Below are 13,194 nucleotides of genomic sequence, written 5' to 3' on the forward strand. Positions count from 1 at the left end.
GGACACGGGGACACGGAGACACGGGGACACGGAGACACGGAGACACGGGGACACGGGGACACGGAGACACGGGGACACGGGGACACGGAGACACGGAGACACGGGGACACGGGGACACGGAGACACGGAGACACGGGGACACGGAGACACGGGGATACGGGGACACAGAGTGAAAGTTACTTTCAGGGTCTGGTGAGTGGTGGTGTGCAAAGGAAGGGACACACACATGCGCAAGCACACACGTGTACGTACATGCAGTCACACGTGAACACACACACATGTACACACGCACACACGTGTACGTACAAGCAGGCATACGTGAACACACACCCACACACACGTACACACGTACACACGTGTACGTACGTGCAGTCACACGTGAACACACACACACGTACACACGCACACACGTGTACGTACATGCAGGCACACACACACACGTACACACACATGTACACACACACACGTGTACGTACATGCAGGCACACACACACACACGTACACACACATGTACACACACACACGTGTACGTACATGCAGGCACACACACACACACGTACACACACGCGCACACACGCACGTACACACACGTGCACACACGCGTACCTTGACCTCGTGCGGCTGGGAGGCGAGTCTCTCCGGCGCGACGCGCTCCACCGAGGGCTCGGCGAGCAGCGGGGCTAGCATGGAGGCCATGCGGAAGCCGTAGACGTCGCCCCAGTAGGCGACACGCGACGCGTGGGACGCCTCGTCGCAGAGCGCCGCCACGCGCAGCGCGCACACGTCCGGGTACACTGAGACACAGAGAGAGATACACGCAGTGTACACACAGAGACACACTGAGATACACACAGAGACACACTGAGATACACACACAGAGAGATACACACACAGATATACACGAGTACACACACACAGAGCGCCGCCACGCGCAGCACGCACACGTCCGGGTACACTGACATACACACAGAGACACACGCAGAGATACACACAGAGAGAGATACACTCAGATACACACACACACGAGTACACACACACACACGAGTACACACACACACACTAATACACACACGAGTACACACACACACACTAATACACACACACACACGAGTACACACACACACTGATACACACACACACACTGAGATACACACACACAAAGTACACACACACACGAGTACACACATACACGAGTACACACACACAGGTGCACACACACACACTGAGATACACACACATGAATACACACACAGTACACACACACACTGAGATACACACACATGAGTACACACACAGTACACACACACACTGAGATACACACACTGAGATACACACACATACACACGAGTACACACACACAGATATACACACACACACTGAGATACACACACACACAGAATACACACACACACGAGTACTCACACACAGACACACAACACACACTGAGATACACACACGAGTACACACACACACTGCGATACACACACATTGAGATACACACACACACACACGAGTACACACACACACACTGAGATACACACACACGAGTACACACACACTAATACACACACACACACTGCGATACACACACATTGAGATACACACACACACACGAGTACACACACACACTGAGATACACACACACACACACTAATACACACACATACTGCGATACACACACATACACACGAGTACACACACACAGATATACACACACAAACACTGAGATACACACACACACAGAATACACACACACGAGTACTCACACACAGACACACAACACACACTGAGATACACACACGAGTACACACACACACTGCGATACACACACATTGAGATACACACACACACACACACGAGTACACACACACACATTGAGATACACACACACACACGAGTACAAAGATCCCCCGTGTAGCCTTAACAGACTGTTGGGGCAAGTGCTGTTAGCGAGCACCTATGAAGGCCTTTTGGAACGGTACACGAGGGGTGGGTGGCCAGCACCACGCCCTACCGCCTTTGTCTCCCCAGTGACGATGTTTACACATGGCACGGGTACTCATTTAAGGCTGAGTCGACCTAGGGGAGGCCCAGGACCGGTTCAGATAATCGTCACCGGTGTTGGCCGTGAGCGGGAATCGAACCCGGGTCGCCAGGTTCATAGCGCAGCGCGCTAACCGCTACACTACCACTCCCCACACACGAGTACACACACACTAATACACACACACACTGCGATACACACACATTGAAATACACACACACACACGAGTACACACACACAGATACCCAACACAAACTGAGATACACACACGAGTACACACACACACTGAGATACACACACATTGATTGAGATACACACACACACACACGAGTACACACACACACTGAGATACACACACACACACTGAGATACACACACACACACTGAGATACACACACACACACTAAGATACACACACACACACACTGAGATACACACACACACACACACTGAGATACACACACACACTGAGATACACACATACACGAGTACACACACACACACAGGTACACACACTGAGATACACACACACATTGACACACACACACACATTGACACACACACAGGTGCACACACACGCACACAGGTCCCCCCCGGGGTCTCACCTGCTCCTCGAGGCGACAGCCAGCGGTCGCGTGCCACCAACACCGAGTCGAGCATGGACTCGAAGAGCAGGAAGTAGCCCTGACACACACAAGAGACAAAGATCCCCCGTATAGCATGAACACACTGTAGGGGCAAGTGCTGTTAGCGAGCACCTATGAAGGCCGGCACGGCACGCGAGGGGGGTGGGTGGCCAGCACCACACAGACAAAGATCCCCCGTGCAGCCTTAACACACTGTAGGGGCAAGTGCTGTTAGCGAGCACCTATGAAGGCAGGCACGGCACGCGAGGGGGTGGGTGGCCAGCACCACGCCCGGCCGCCTTTGTCTCCCCCAGTGGCGATGTTTACTACACACCGCACCGGGTACTCATTTGAGGCTGAGTAGACCTAGGGGAGGCACAGGACCGGTTCAAATAATCGTCACTGGCGGTGTTTGCCGTGAGCGGGAATCGAACTCGGGCCGCCGGGTTCGTAGCGCGGCGCGCTAACCGCTGCACCACCGCTCCTACTACAAAGATCCCCCATATAGCCTTAACAGACTGTAGGGGCAAGTGCTGTTAGCGAGCACCTATGAAGGCCGGCACGGCACACGAGGGGGTGGGGGTGGCCAACACCACGCCCGGCCGCCTTTGTCTCCCCAGTGGCGATGTCTTCACACACCGCACCGGGTACTCATGTGAGGCTGAGTCGACCTAGGGGAGGCCCAGGACTGGTTCAAATAATCGTCACAGAGACCCACACTCACGCAGAGATCCAAAGACTCATGCAGAGACCCACAGACTCACACAAAAGCCCATAGACTCACACAGAGACCCACAGACTCACACAGAAACCCATCGACTCACACAGAGACCCATAGACTCACACAGAGACCCACAAACTCACACAGAGACCCACAGACTCACAGAGACCCATAGACACACACAGAAACCCAGACTCACACAGAGACCCACCGACTCACACAGACACCCACAGACTCACAGAGACCCATAGACTCACACAGAGACCCACCGACTCACACAGACACCCACAGACTCACACAGAGAGCCACAGACTCACACAGAGACCCATAGACTCACACAGAGACCCACAGACTCACGCAGAGACCCAGAGACGTGCGAGGGGCTGCTGCGTCATCACATTTTTACAAAAAGAGCTTCGCGGCTCATCGGATTCCTCCGAATCAACGTGACAACGGCCTGGCCCACAGGACCAGGGTTCCGCAGGATTTGGAGGAATGCCCTGGGGGGTACCCCCCCCCGCGCCCCCGCCCCCCCCCCAGGGGGACAAGTGTGGGGGGGGGGGTGGAGAAAGCGCCGATTGTAACGACGACGACGAACGCGACGGCTGGAACATTTCTGCCCCCTCGGCGCTCGTCCCGGTAAAGTCCTGGAGAGGAGGTGGGGGAGGGGTGGCGGGGGAGGTGGCGGGGGGAGGGGGGGAGGGGGGAGGGGGGGTGGCGGGGGGGGGGGCGTTCATTCTCGACAATCGCACTCCCCCCCCGCCCCCCCCCCATCCTTGCCGGGCACGGCGAGGGGAGGCTCGCGGCTGCCCCAATGTGGTTTGGTGCCAGGGGGGGGCGGTCGGTCCGGCACAAGATGCCTTCGCAAGTTCTCCGTCTGTCCGCTGCGGCTGAGGCGGGTGGTGGTGGTGGCGGAGGGAGAATGTTGATGAAAAGCTCGCGCGGCCGCATAGCGGTTTGGTGGGCTACGCGTGTTCGCGTGCGTGCGGGGTACGTGAACACATGTGTGTGTGTGTCTACACGTGTGTGTGTGTCTGTATAGAGGGGAGCGGTGGTGTAGCGGTTAGCGCTACGCTGCGCTACGAACCCGGCGATCCGCGTTCGATTCCCGCTCACGGCCAACACCGGTGACGATTATCTGAACCGGTCTTGGGCCTTCCCTAGGTCGACTCAGCCTCAAATGAGTACCTGGTGCGGTGTGTAGTAAACATCGCCACTGGGGAGACAAAGGCGGCCGGGCGTGGTGTTGGCCACCCACCCCCTCGTGTGCCGTGCCGGCCTTCATAGGTGCTCGCTAACAGCACTTGCCCAAAAGTCCATTCAGGCTATACGGGGGATGTTTGTCTTTTTTGTGTGTATGGGTGTACATTTGTGTGTGCGAGTGTGTGTACGTGTGTGTGTACATGTGTGTGTACATGTGTGTACGTGTGAATGTGTGTACGTGTGTGTGTGTATACGTGAGTGAGTGTACGGGTGTACATGCGAGTGTGTACGTGTGTGTGTGTATATACGTGTGTATACGGGTGTACGTGTGTGTACGTGTGTGTGGGTGTATATGTGTGTGTGTGTACATGTGAGTGTGTACGTGTGTGTGTATACGTGAGTGTGTATACGGGTGTACGTGTGTGTGTACGTGTGTGTGGGTGTACCTGTGTGTGTGTGCACGTGAGTGTGTATACGGGTGTACGTGTATGTGTGTGTACGTGTATGTGGGTGTACGTGTGTGCGGGTGTACGTGTGTGTGTGTACGTGTGTGTGTACGGGTGTACGTGTGTGTGTGTGTACGTGTGTGTGGGTGTATATGTGTGTGTGTATATGTGAGTGAGTGTACGGGTGTACGTGTGTGTGGGTGTATGTGTGTATACAGGTGTACGTGTGTGTGTGTACGTGTGTATGGGTGTATGTGTGTACGTGTGAGTGTGTACATGTGAGTGTGTATACGTGTGTGTGTATACGGGTGTAAGTGTGTGTGTGGGTGTACGTGTGCGTGGGTGTATGTGTGTGTGTGTGTGCACGTCCGTCCTCCCTCACCATCCACTCAGACACGATGAGGTCCACCTCCTTCACGGGGAGAGAGATGTCCTCCACTCGCCCATGCAGAACCGTCACGATGTCCTGCAGCCCGTTCTGTCTGTGCTCACACACAGTACACACAGCACAGTATACACACAGCACACACACAGTACACACACAGTACACACACACAGTATATACACACATGCAATAAACACACAGTACACAAAGCACAGTATACAGACACAGTATACACACACATTATACATACAGTATACAGACAATACACACAATACACACACACAACACACGCACAGTACACACACAGTACACACACAATACACACACACAATATACACATAATACACATAGTACACACACACACAGTACACACATCACACAGTACACACACACACAGTACACACACACACAGTACACACACACACAGTATACACACAGCACACAGTACACACAGTATACACACAGCACAGTATACGCACACATAGTATACACACAGCACAGTATACACAGTACACACACACACAATAAACACACAGTACACACAGTACACACACAGTACACACAGCACAGTATACACACAGTACACACACACAATAAACACACAGTACACACACACAATAAACACACTGTACACACAGTACACACACAGTACACACAGCACAGTATACACACAGTACACACACACAATAAACACACAGTACACACAGCACACACGCAAACAGTACATGCACACAGTACACACACAGTACACACACAGTACACACACACAGTACACACACACAGTACACACACACAGTACACACGGTCCACACACACAATACACACAGTACACACACACGGCACACACAGTACACACACAGTACACACACACAGCACACACAGTACACACACAGTACACACACACAGTACACACGGTCCACACACACAATACACACACACACAGTACACACACACAGTACACACGGTCCACACACACAATACACACAGAGTACACACACACGGCACACACAGTACACACACAGTACACACACACAGTACACACACACAGTACACACGGTCCACACACACAATACACACAGTACACACACACAGCACACACAGTACACACACAGTACACACACACAGTACACACGGTCCACACACACAATACACACACACACACAGTACACACACACACACAGTACACACACACAATACACACACACACACAGTACACACACAGAGTATACACACAGTACACACACACAGCACACACAGTACACACACAGTACACACACACACAGTACACACACACACACAGTACACACACACACAGTACACACGGTCCACACACAGTACACACACACACACACAGTACGCACACAGTACACACGGTCCACACACACAGTACACACACACACAGTACACACACAGAGTATACACACAGCACACACAAACACAGTACACACGGTCCACACACAATACACACACACACACAGCACACACACACACAGTACACACACACACAGTACACACGGTCCACACACAATACACACACACACACAGCACACACACACACAGTACACACGGTCCACACACAATACACACACACACAGCACACACACACACAGAGTATACACACAGCACACACACACACACACAGTACACACACAGAGTATACACACAGCACACACACACACAGTACACACGGTCCACACACAGCACACACACACAGTACACACACACACACAGTACACACACAGAGTATACACACAGCACACACAGTACACACACAGTACACACACACAGTACACACACACACACACAGTACACACACACAGAACACACACACAGTACACACACACACACAGTACACACACAGTACACACACACAGTACACACGGTCCACACACAGCACACACACACAGTACACACACACACACACAGTACACACACAGTACACACACACAGTACACACACACACAGAGTATACACACAGTACACACACACACAGTACACACACAGGACACACACAGCGCACATCTTTGCACATTAAACCACCCAATGTGTCAGCGTAGTGGTTCACGCACTGCGCTATGGATCTGTGGAGCACACCGTAGATTCCCACTCACAGCCATCATCAGTGTCGGGGTTGCGTCCGAACCCACCCTGGGCCTCCCCTAGGTCAACTCGGCCTCAAACGAGTGCCTGGTGTGGTGTGTGTAATAACATCGGTCAAACAATCAATAAAGTTTCGATTTAAAGCTTTCGTGACTGCATGGATTCATATTCTTGGTTCTTTCGGTAAAGTCACGTAGAAGGGGAATATTCAAAGAATAAAAATTAAACATGGTAAAATAAATGTTTATTTAAAAATAAAACATAACAAAATAAAATAAATTCTCATGTTTTATATTTCTATTATTTTATTATTTCCCTTCTACGTGACTTTACCGAAAGAACCAAGAAGATGAATCGATCAAGTCTTTACTTCCAGAGAACTATTTCGTGCAAAGGATGCAGTCGGTCCCTCGTGGCGTTGACCACCCACCACTCCCTCGTGTACCGTGCTGGCCTTCACAGGTGCTCGCTAACAGCCATTGCGTGCGCGTGTGTGTACGTGTGTGTGCGTGTGTGTGCGTGTGTGTGCGTGTGTGTGCGTGTGTGTGCGTGTGTGTACGTGTGTGCGCGTGTGTGCGCGTGTGTGCGCGTGTGTGCACGTGTGTGTGCGTGTGTGTACGTGTGTGTGCGTGTGTGTGCGTGTGTGCACGTGTGTGCGCGTGTGTGTGCGTGTGTGTACGTGTGTGTGCGTGTGTGTACGTGTGTGTACGTGTGTGTGCGTGTGTGTACGTGTGTGTACGTGTGTGTACGTGTGTGCACGTGTGTGTACGTGTGTGTACGTGTGTGTGCGTGTGTGTACGTGTGTGTACGTGTGTGTACGTGTGTGCACGTGTGTGTACGTGTGTGTGCGTGTGTGTGCGTGTGTGTGCGTGTGTGTACGTGTGTGTGCGTGTGTGTACGTGTGTGTGCGTGTGTGTGTGCGTGTGTGTGCGTGTGTGTGCGTGTGTGTGCGTGTGTTGACGTGTGTGTGCGTGTGTGTGCGTGTGTGTGCGTGTGTGTGCGTGTGTTGACGTGTGTGTGCGTGTGTGTGCGTGTGTGTGCGTGTGTGTGCGTGTGTGTGCGTGTACATAGTGGGGAGCGGTGGTGTAGCGGTTAGCGCTACGCTGCGCTAGGAACCTGGCGACCCGGGTTCGATTCCCGCTCACGGCCAACACCAGTGACGATTATCTAAACCGGTCCTGGGCCTCCCCTAGGTCGACTCAGCCTCAAATGAGTACCTGGTGCGGTGTGTAGAAATCGCCACTGGGGAAACAAAGGCGGTCTGGCGTGGTGCTGGCCACCCACCCCCTCGTGTATTGTTCTGGCCTTCATAGGTGCTTGCTAACACCACTTGCCCCTACAGTCTGTTAAGGCTATATGGGGGATCTTTATTATGTGCCTGTGTACACGTGCGCGTGTGTGTGCGCGTGTGTGTGCATGTGTATGTGCCCGTGTACATGTGCGTGTATATGTGTGTGCGTGTGCATGCGTTTGTGTGTGTGCGCGTGCGGAAAAGCAGGCTCGCGGACGATTGGAGCCGCATGCGTCCGTGCGTCTGCGTCTACACGTGCATGCGTGTCCGCGTGTCCATGCGTGTGTCCGTCCGTGTGTGTGTCCGTGCGTCTGCGTCTACACGTGCATGCGTGTCCGCGTGTCCGTGCGTGCGTGCGTGCGTGTGTCCGTGTGTCTACACGTGCACGTGCGTGTGTCCGTGTGTCCGTGTGTGTGTCCGTGCGTGTGTCCGTGTGTCTACACGTGCACGTGCGTGTGTCCGTGTGTCCGTGCGTGCGCGAGCCTCCCGGCGCTGCGAGCGAGCGGCGTTAACGCGTGTCGTCGTCGTCGTCGTCGTCGTCGTCGATACGAGACACGGATCTTGGTGTCTCGGTGACAAATGGCCTGGCCCACCCCCCCACCCTCCTCGCCACCCACCCCCTCTCATCCGCCCACCTTCACACCCCCCCCCCTATCCACCCCATAACCCCCGGGCTCGGCTTTCAAACGAGACACACGAGAAAAACAAAAACCTCTTGTAATAGGACAAAGAAATAAATAACGGGGTCAGAGAGCGCGAGGAAAAATTTAAAATAAAACGAGTCCTCGCTCTCTCTCTCCGACTCTAACGCTCTCTCACTCACTCTCACTCTCTCTCTCACTCTCTCCCTCCCTCTCTCCCTCTCCCTCCCTCTCTCACGCTCTCCCTCCCTTTCACACGCTCTCACTCTCGCTCCCTCTCACACGCTCTCTCACTCTCTCTCTCCCTCTCTCTCTCACACTCTCTCTCCCTCCCTCTCTCCCTCTCCCACACTCTCTCACGCTCACTCCCCCCCCCACCTCTCTCTCTCGAACGCGGCACGGGGAACGCTATCGACCTCACGATCTGTCCCTTATCAGGAGCCCGCAGCCTCTCCTCCCACTACAAATTTCTGCTCCAAATTTGATGAGCAGTTAGCGAGCGCCTATTTAGGCTGCCACAGCCACTTGATAGATGGATGTGTGGGTGGGTGGGGGTGGGTGTGTGTGTGTGTGCGTGTGTGTGTGCGTGTGTGCGTGTGTGCGTGTGTGTGTGTGAGGAGTGGTGGTGTAGCAGTTAGCGCGCTGCACCATCCACAAACCTGGCGACACGAGTTCGATTCCCGCTCATGGACAACACGAGTAACGATTATCCTAATCGGTCCTGGGCCTCCCCTAGGTCGACTCAGCCTCAAATGAGTACCTGGTGCGGTGTGTAAACATCGTCACTGGGGAGACAAAGGCGGTCGGGCGTTGTGCTGGCCACCCACCCCCTCGTGTGCCACTGTGCCGGCCTTCATAGGTGCTCGCTAACAGCACTTGCCCCAACAGTCTGTTAAGCCAATACGGGGGCTCTTTATCTTTGTTTGGTGGATGTGTGGGTGAGTGGTTGGGTGGGTGGGTGAGTGGTTGGGTGGGTGAGTGGGTGAGTGGTTGGGTGGGTGAGTGGTTGGGTGGGTGGGTGAGTGGTTAGGTGGGTGGGTGAGTGGTTGGGTAGGTGAGTGGGTGAGTGGTTGGGTGGGTGGGTGAGTGGTTGGGTGGGTGAGTGGGTGAGTGGTTGGGTGGGTGAGTGGGTGAGTGGTTGGGTGGGTGAGTGGGTGAGTGGTTGGATGAGTGGTTGGGTGGGTGAGTGGTTAGGTGGGTGGGTGAGTGGTTGGGTAGGTGAGTGGGTGAGTGGTTGGGTGGGTGGGTGAGTGGTTGGGTGGGTGAGTGGTTGGGTGGGTGAGTGGTTGGATGTGTGGGTGAGTGGTTGGGTGGGTGGGTGAGTGGTTGGATGTGTGGTTGGATGTGTGGGTGAGTGGTTGGGTGGGTGAGTGGGTGAGTGGTTGGATGTGTGGGTCAGTGGTTGGGTGGGTGGGTGAGTGGTTAGGTGGGTGGGTGAGTGGTTGGGTAGGTGAGTGGGTGAGTGGTTGGGTGGGTGAGTGGTTGAGTGGGTGGGTGAGTGGTTGGGTGGGTGAGTGGGTGAGTGGTTGGGTGGGTGAGTGGGTGAGTGGTTGGATGAGTGGTTGGGTGGGTGAGTGGTTAGGTGGGTGGGTGAGTGGTTGGGTGGGTGAGTGGTTGGGTGGGTGAGTGGTTGGGTAGGTGAGTGGGTGAGTGGTTGGGTGGGTGGGTGAGTGGTTGGGTGGGTGAGTGGTTGGGTGGGTGAGTGGTTGGATGTGTGGGTGAGTGGTTGGGTGGGTGGGTGAGTGGTTGGGTGGTTGGATGTGTGGGTGAGTGGTTGGGAGGGTGAGTGGGTGAGTGGTTGGATGTGTGGGTCAGTGGTTGGGTGGGTGGGTGAGTGGTTAGGTGGGTGGGTGAGTGGTTGGGTAGGTGAGTGGGTGAGTGGTTGGGTGGGTGAGTGGTTGAGTGGGTGGGTGAGTGGGTGAGTGGTTGGGTGGGTGGGTGAGTGGTTGGGTGGGTGGGTGAGTGGTTAGGTGGGTGAGTGGTTGGGTAGGTGAGTGGGTGAGTGGTTGGGTGGGTGAGTGGTTGAGTGGGTGGGTGAGTGGTTGAGTGGGTGGGTGAGTGGGTGAGTGGGTGGGTGAGTGGTTGAGTGGGTGGGTGAGTGGTTGGGTGGGTGAGTGGTTAGGTGGGTGGGTGAGTGGTTGGGTAGGTGAGTGGGTGAGTGGTTGGGTAAGTGGGTGAGTGGTTGGGTGGGTGGGTGAGTGGGTGAGTGGTTGGGTGGGTGGGTGAGTGGTTGAGTGGGTGGGTGAGTGGGTGAGTGGTTGGGTGGGTGGGTGAGTGGTTAGGTGGGTGGGTGAGTGGTTGGGTAGGTGAGTGGGTGAGTGGTTGGGTAAGTGGGTGAGTGGTTGGGTGGGTGGGTGAGTGGGTGAGTGGTTGGGTGGGTGGGTGAGTGGTTAGGTGGGTGGGTGAGTGGTTAGGTGGGTGGGTGAGTGGTTGGGTAAGTGAGTGGTTGGGTGGGTGAGTGGTTGGGTGGGTGGGTGGGTGAGTGGGTGAGTGGTTGGGTGGGTGAGTGGTTGGGTGGGTGGTTGGATGTGTGGGTGAATGGTTGGGTGGGTGGTTGGATGTGTGGGTGAGTGGTTGGGTGAGTGGTTGGATGTGTGGGTGAATGGTTGGGTGGGTGGTTGGATGTGTGGGTGAGTGGTTGGGTGGGTGGTTGGATGTGTGGGTGAATGGTTGGGTGGGTGGTTGGATGTGTGGGTGAATGGTTTGGTGGTTGTGAGGCCACTGTGTTTGCGGCCAGCTGCCTTTGTCTTTTTTAATTTGACGGGTGTGTGTGGGGGGGGGGGGCATAGCAGTTGTCGGGTCTTCAGGCCGAGTTGACCTAGAGGTGGGGGGGGAACGTGCCCGGACGCGATGTAGATTGGGTACTGGGCGTGCGTACGTCGTTGGGAGCGGTGGCGCAGCGGTGAGCGCACTGTGCGGCGACCGCTCATTATTTGAACCGGTTGTGGGCATCCCCTAGGTTGACTCGGCCTTAAATGAGTATTGTAGCCGCTGCAGTGTGTTATCATCAGCACTGGGGTTGTGGTACTGGCCGTTCTGGACCTTCGTAAGGTGCCGCTCGCTAACAGCACTTGCCCCAACAGGCTGCTGGAGGCTACACGGGATGACCACCTTTGTCTGTGTGTGTGTGAAACGAATGGTTATTGAAAGTGAGCCGATGGGTGTTTTTGGAGGGGCGCGTTAATCACGGGGAAGAGAACCACGGATCTCACGCGACACGTAGCGTCACCACCCAAACAAGCAAAAGGCAAAGATCCCCCGCGTAGCCTCGGCAGACTGTTGGGGCAAGTGCCGTTAGCGAGCGGCGCCTACGAAGGCCGGCACGGCGCACAATGCGGGCGGGGTGGCCAACACCACGACCTTCGTCTCCCCAGTGGCGGCGGGTACTCATTTGAGGCCGAGTCGACCTAGGGGGGAGACCCAGGAGCACTTCTGATGTCATTCGTCACTGAACGTTGACCGTGGAGAGAGAAAGAAAGAAACATTTTCTTGGTTCTTTCGGTAAAGTCACGTAGAAGGGAAGTAATAAAATAATATTATTTTATTATGTTTTATTTTTATTATTTTATTACTTCCCTTCTACGTGACTTACCGAAAGAACCAAGAAGATGAATCCCTGCAGTCACGAAAGCTTTAAATCGAAATAAAATACAATTCCCACAATTGTATTTTATTATGCTTGAGAATTGTATTTTATTATGTTTTATTTTTGTATTTTATTATGGTTTATTATCTTA

At 54.2% G+C, this 13,194-nt stretch overlaps 1 protein-coding gene across 1 annotated transcript in view; it reads right to left on the minus strand.

Moving 5' to 3' along the window:
• Window positions 1-13,194, minus strand: part of PRMT3 (protein arginine methyltransferase 3) — a 61,342-nt gene that overhangs the window by 28,873 nt on the left and 19,275 nt on the right. The window contains exons 10-12 of the mRNA XM_078882195.1: window positions 5,423-5,522; window positions 2,650-2,728; window positions 607-794 (exon numbers count right to left, since the gene is read on the minus strand). Of these exons, the coding sequence (XP_078738321.1) occupies window positions 607-794; window positions 2,650-2,728; window positions 5,423-5,522 (367 nt within the window). The remainder of the gene's footprint in view (window positions 1-606; window positions 795-2,649; window positions 2,729-5,422; window positions 5,523-13,194) is intronic.

The sequence above is a fragment of the Lampetra fluviatilis genome, chromosome 64 (assembly GCF_964198595.1).
Source record: "Lampetra fluviatilis chromosome 64, kcLamFluv1.1, whole genome shotgun sequence".
NCBI classification, from domain to species: Eukaryota; Metazoa; Chordata; class Hyperoartia; order Petromyzontiformes; family Petromyzontidae; genus Lampetra; species Lampetra fluviatilis.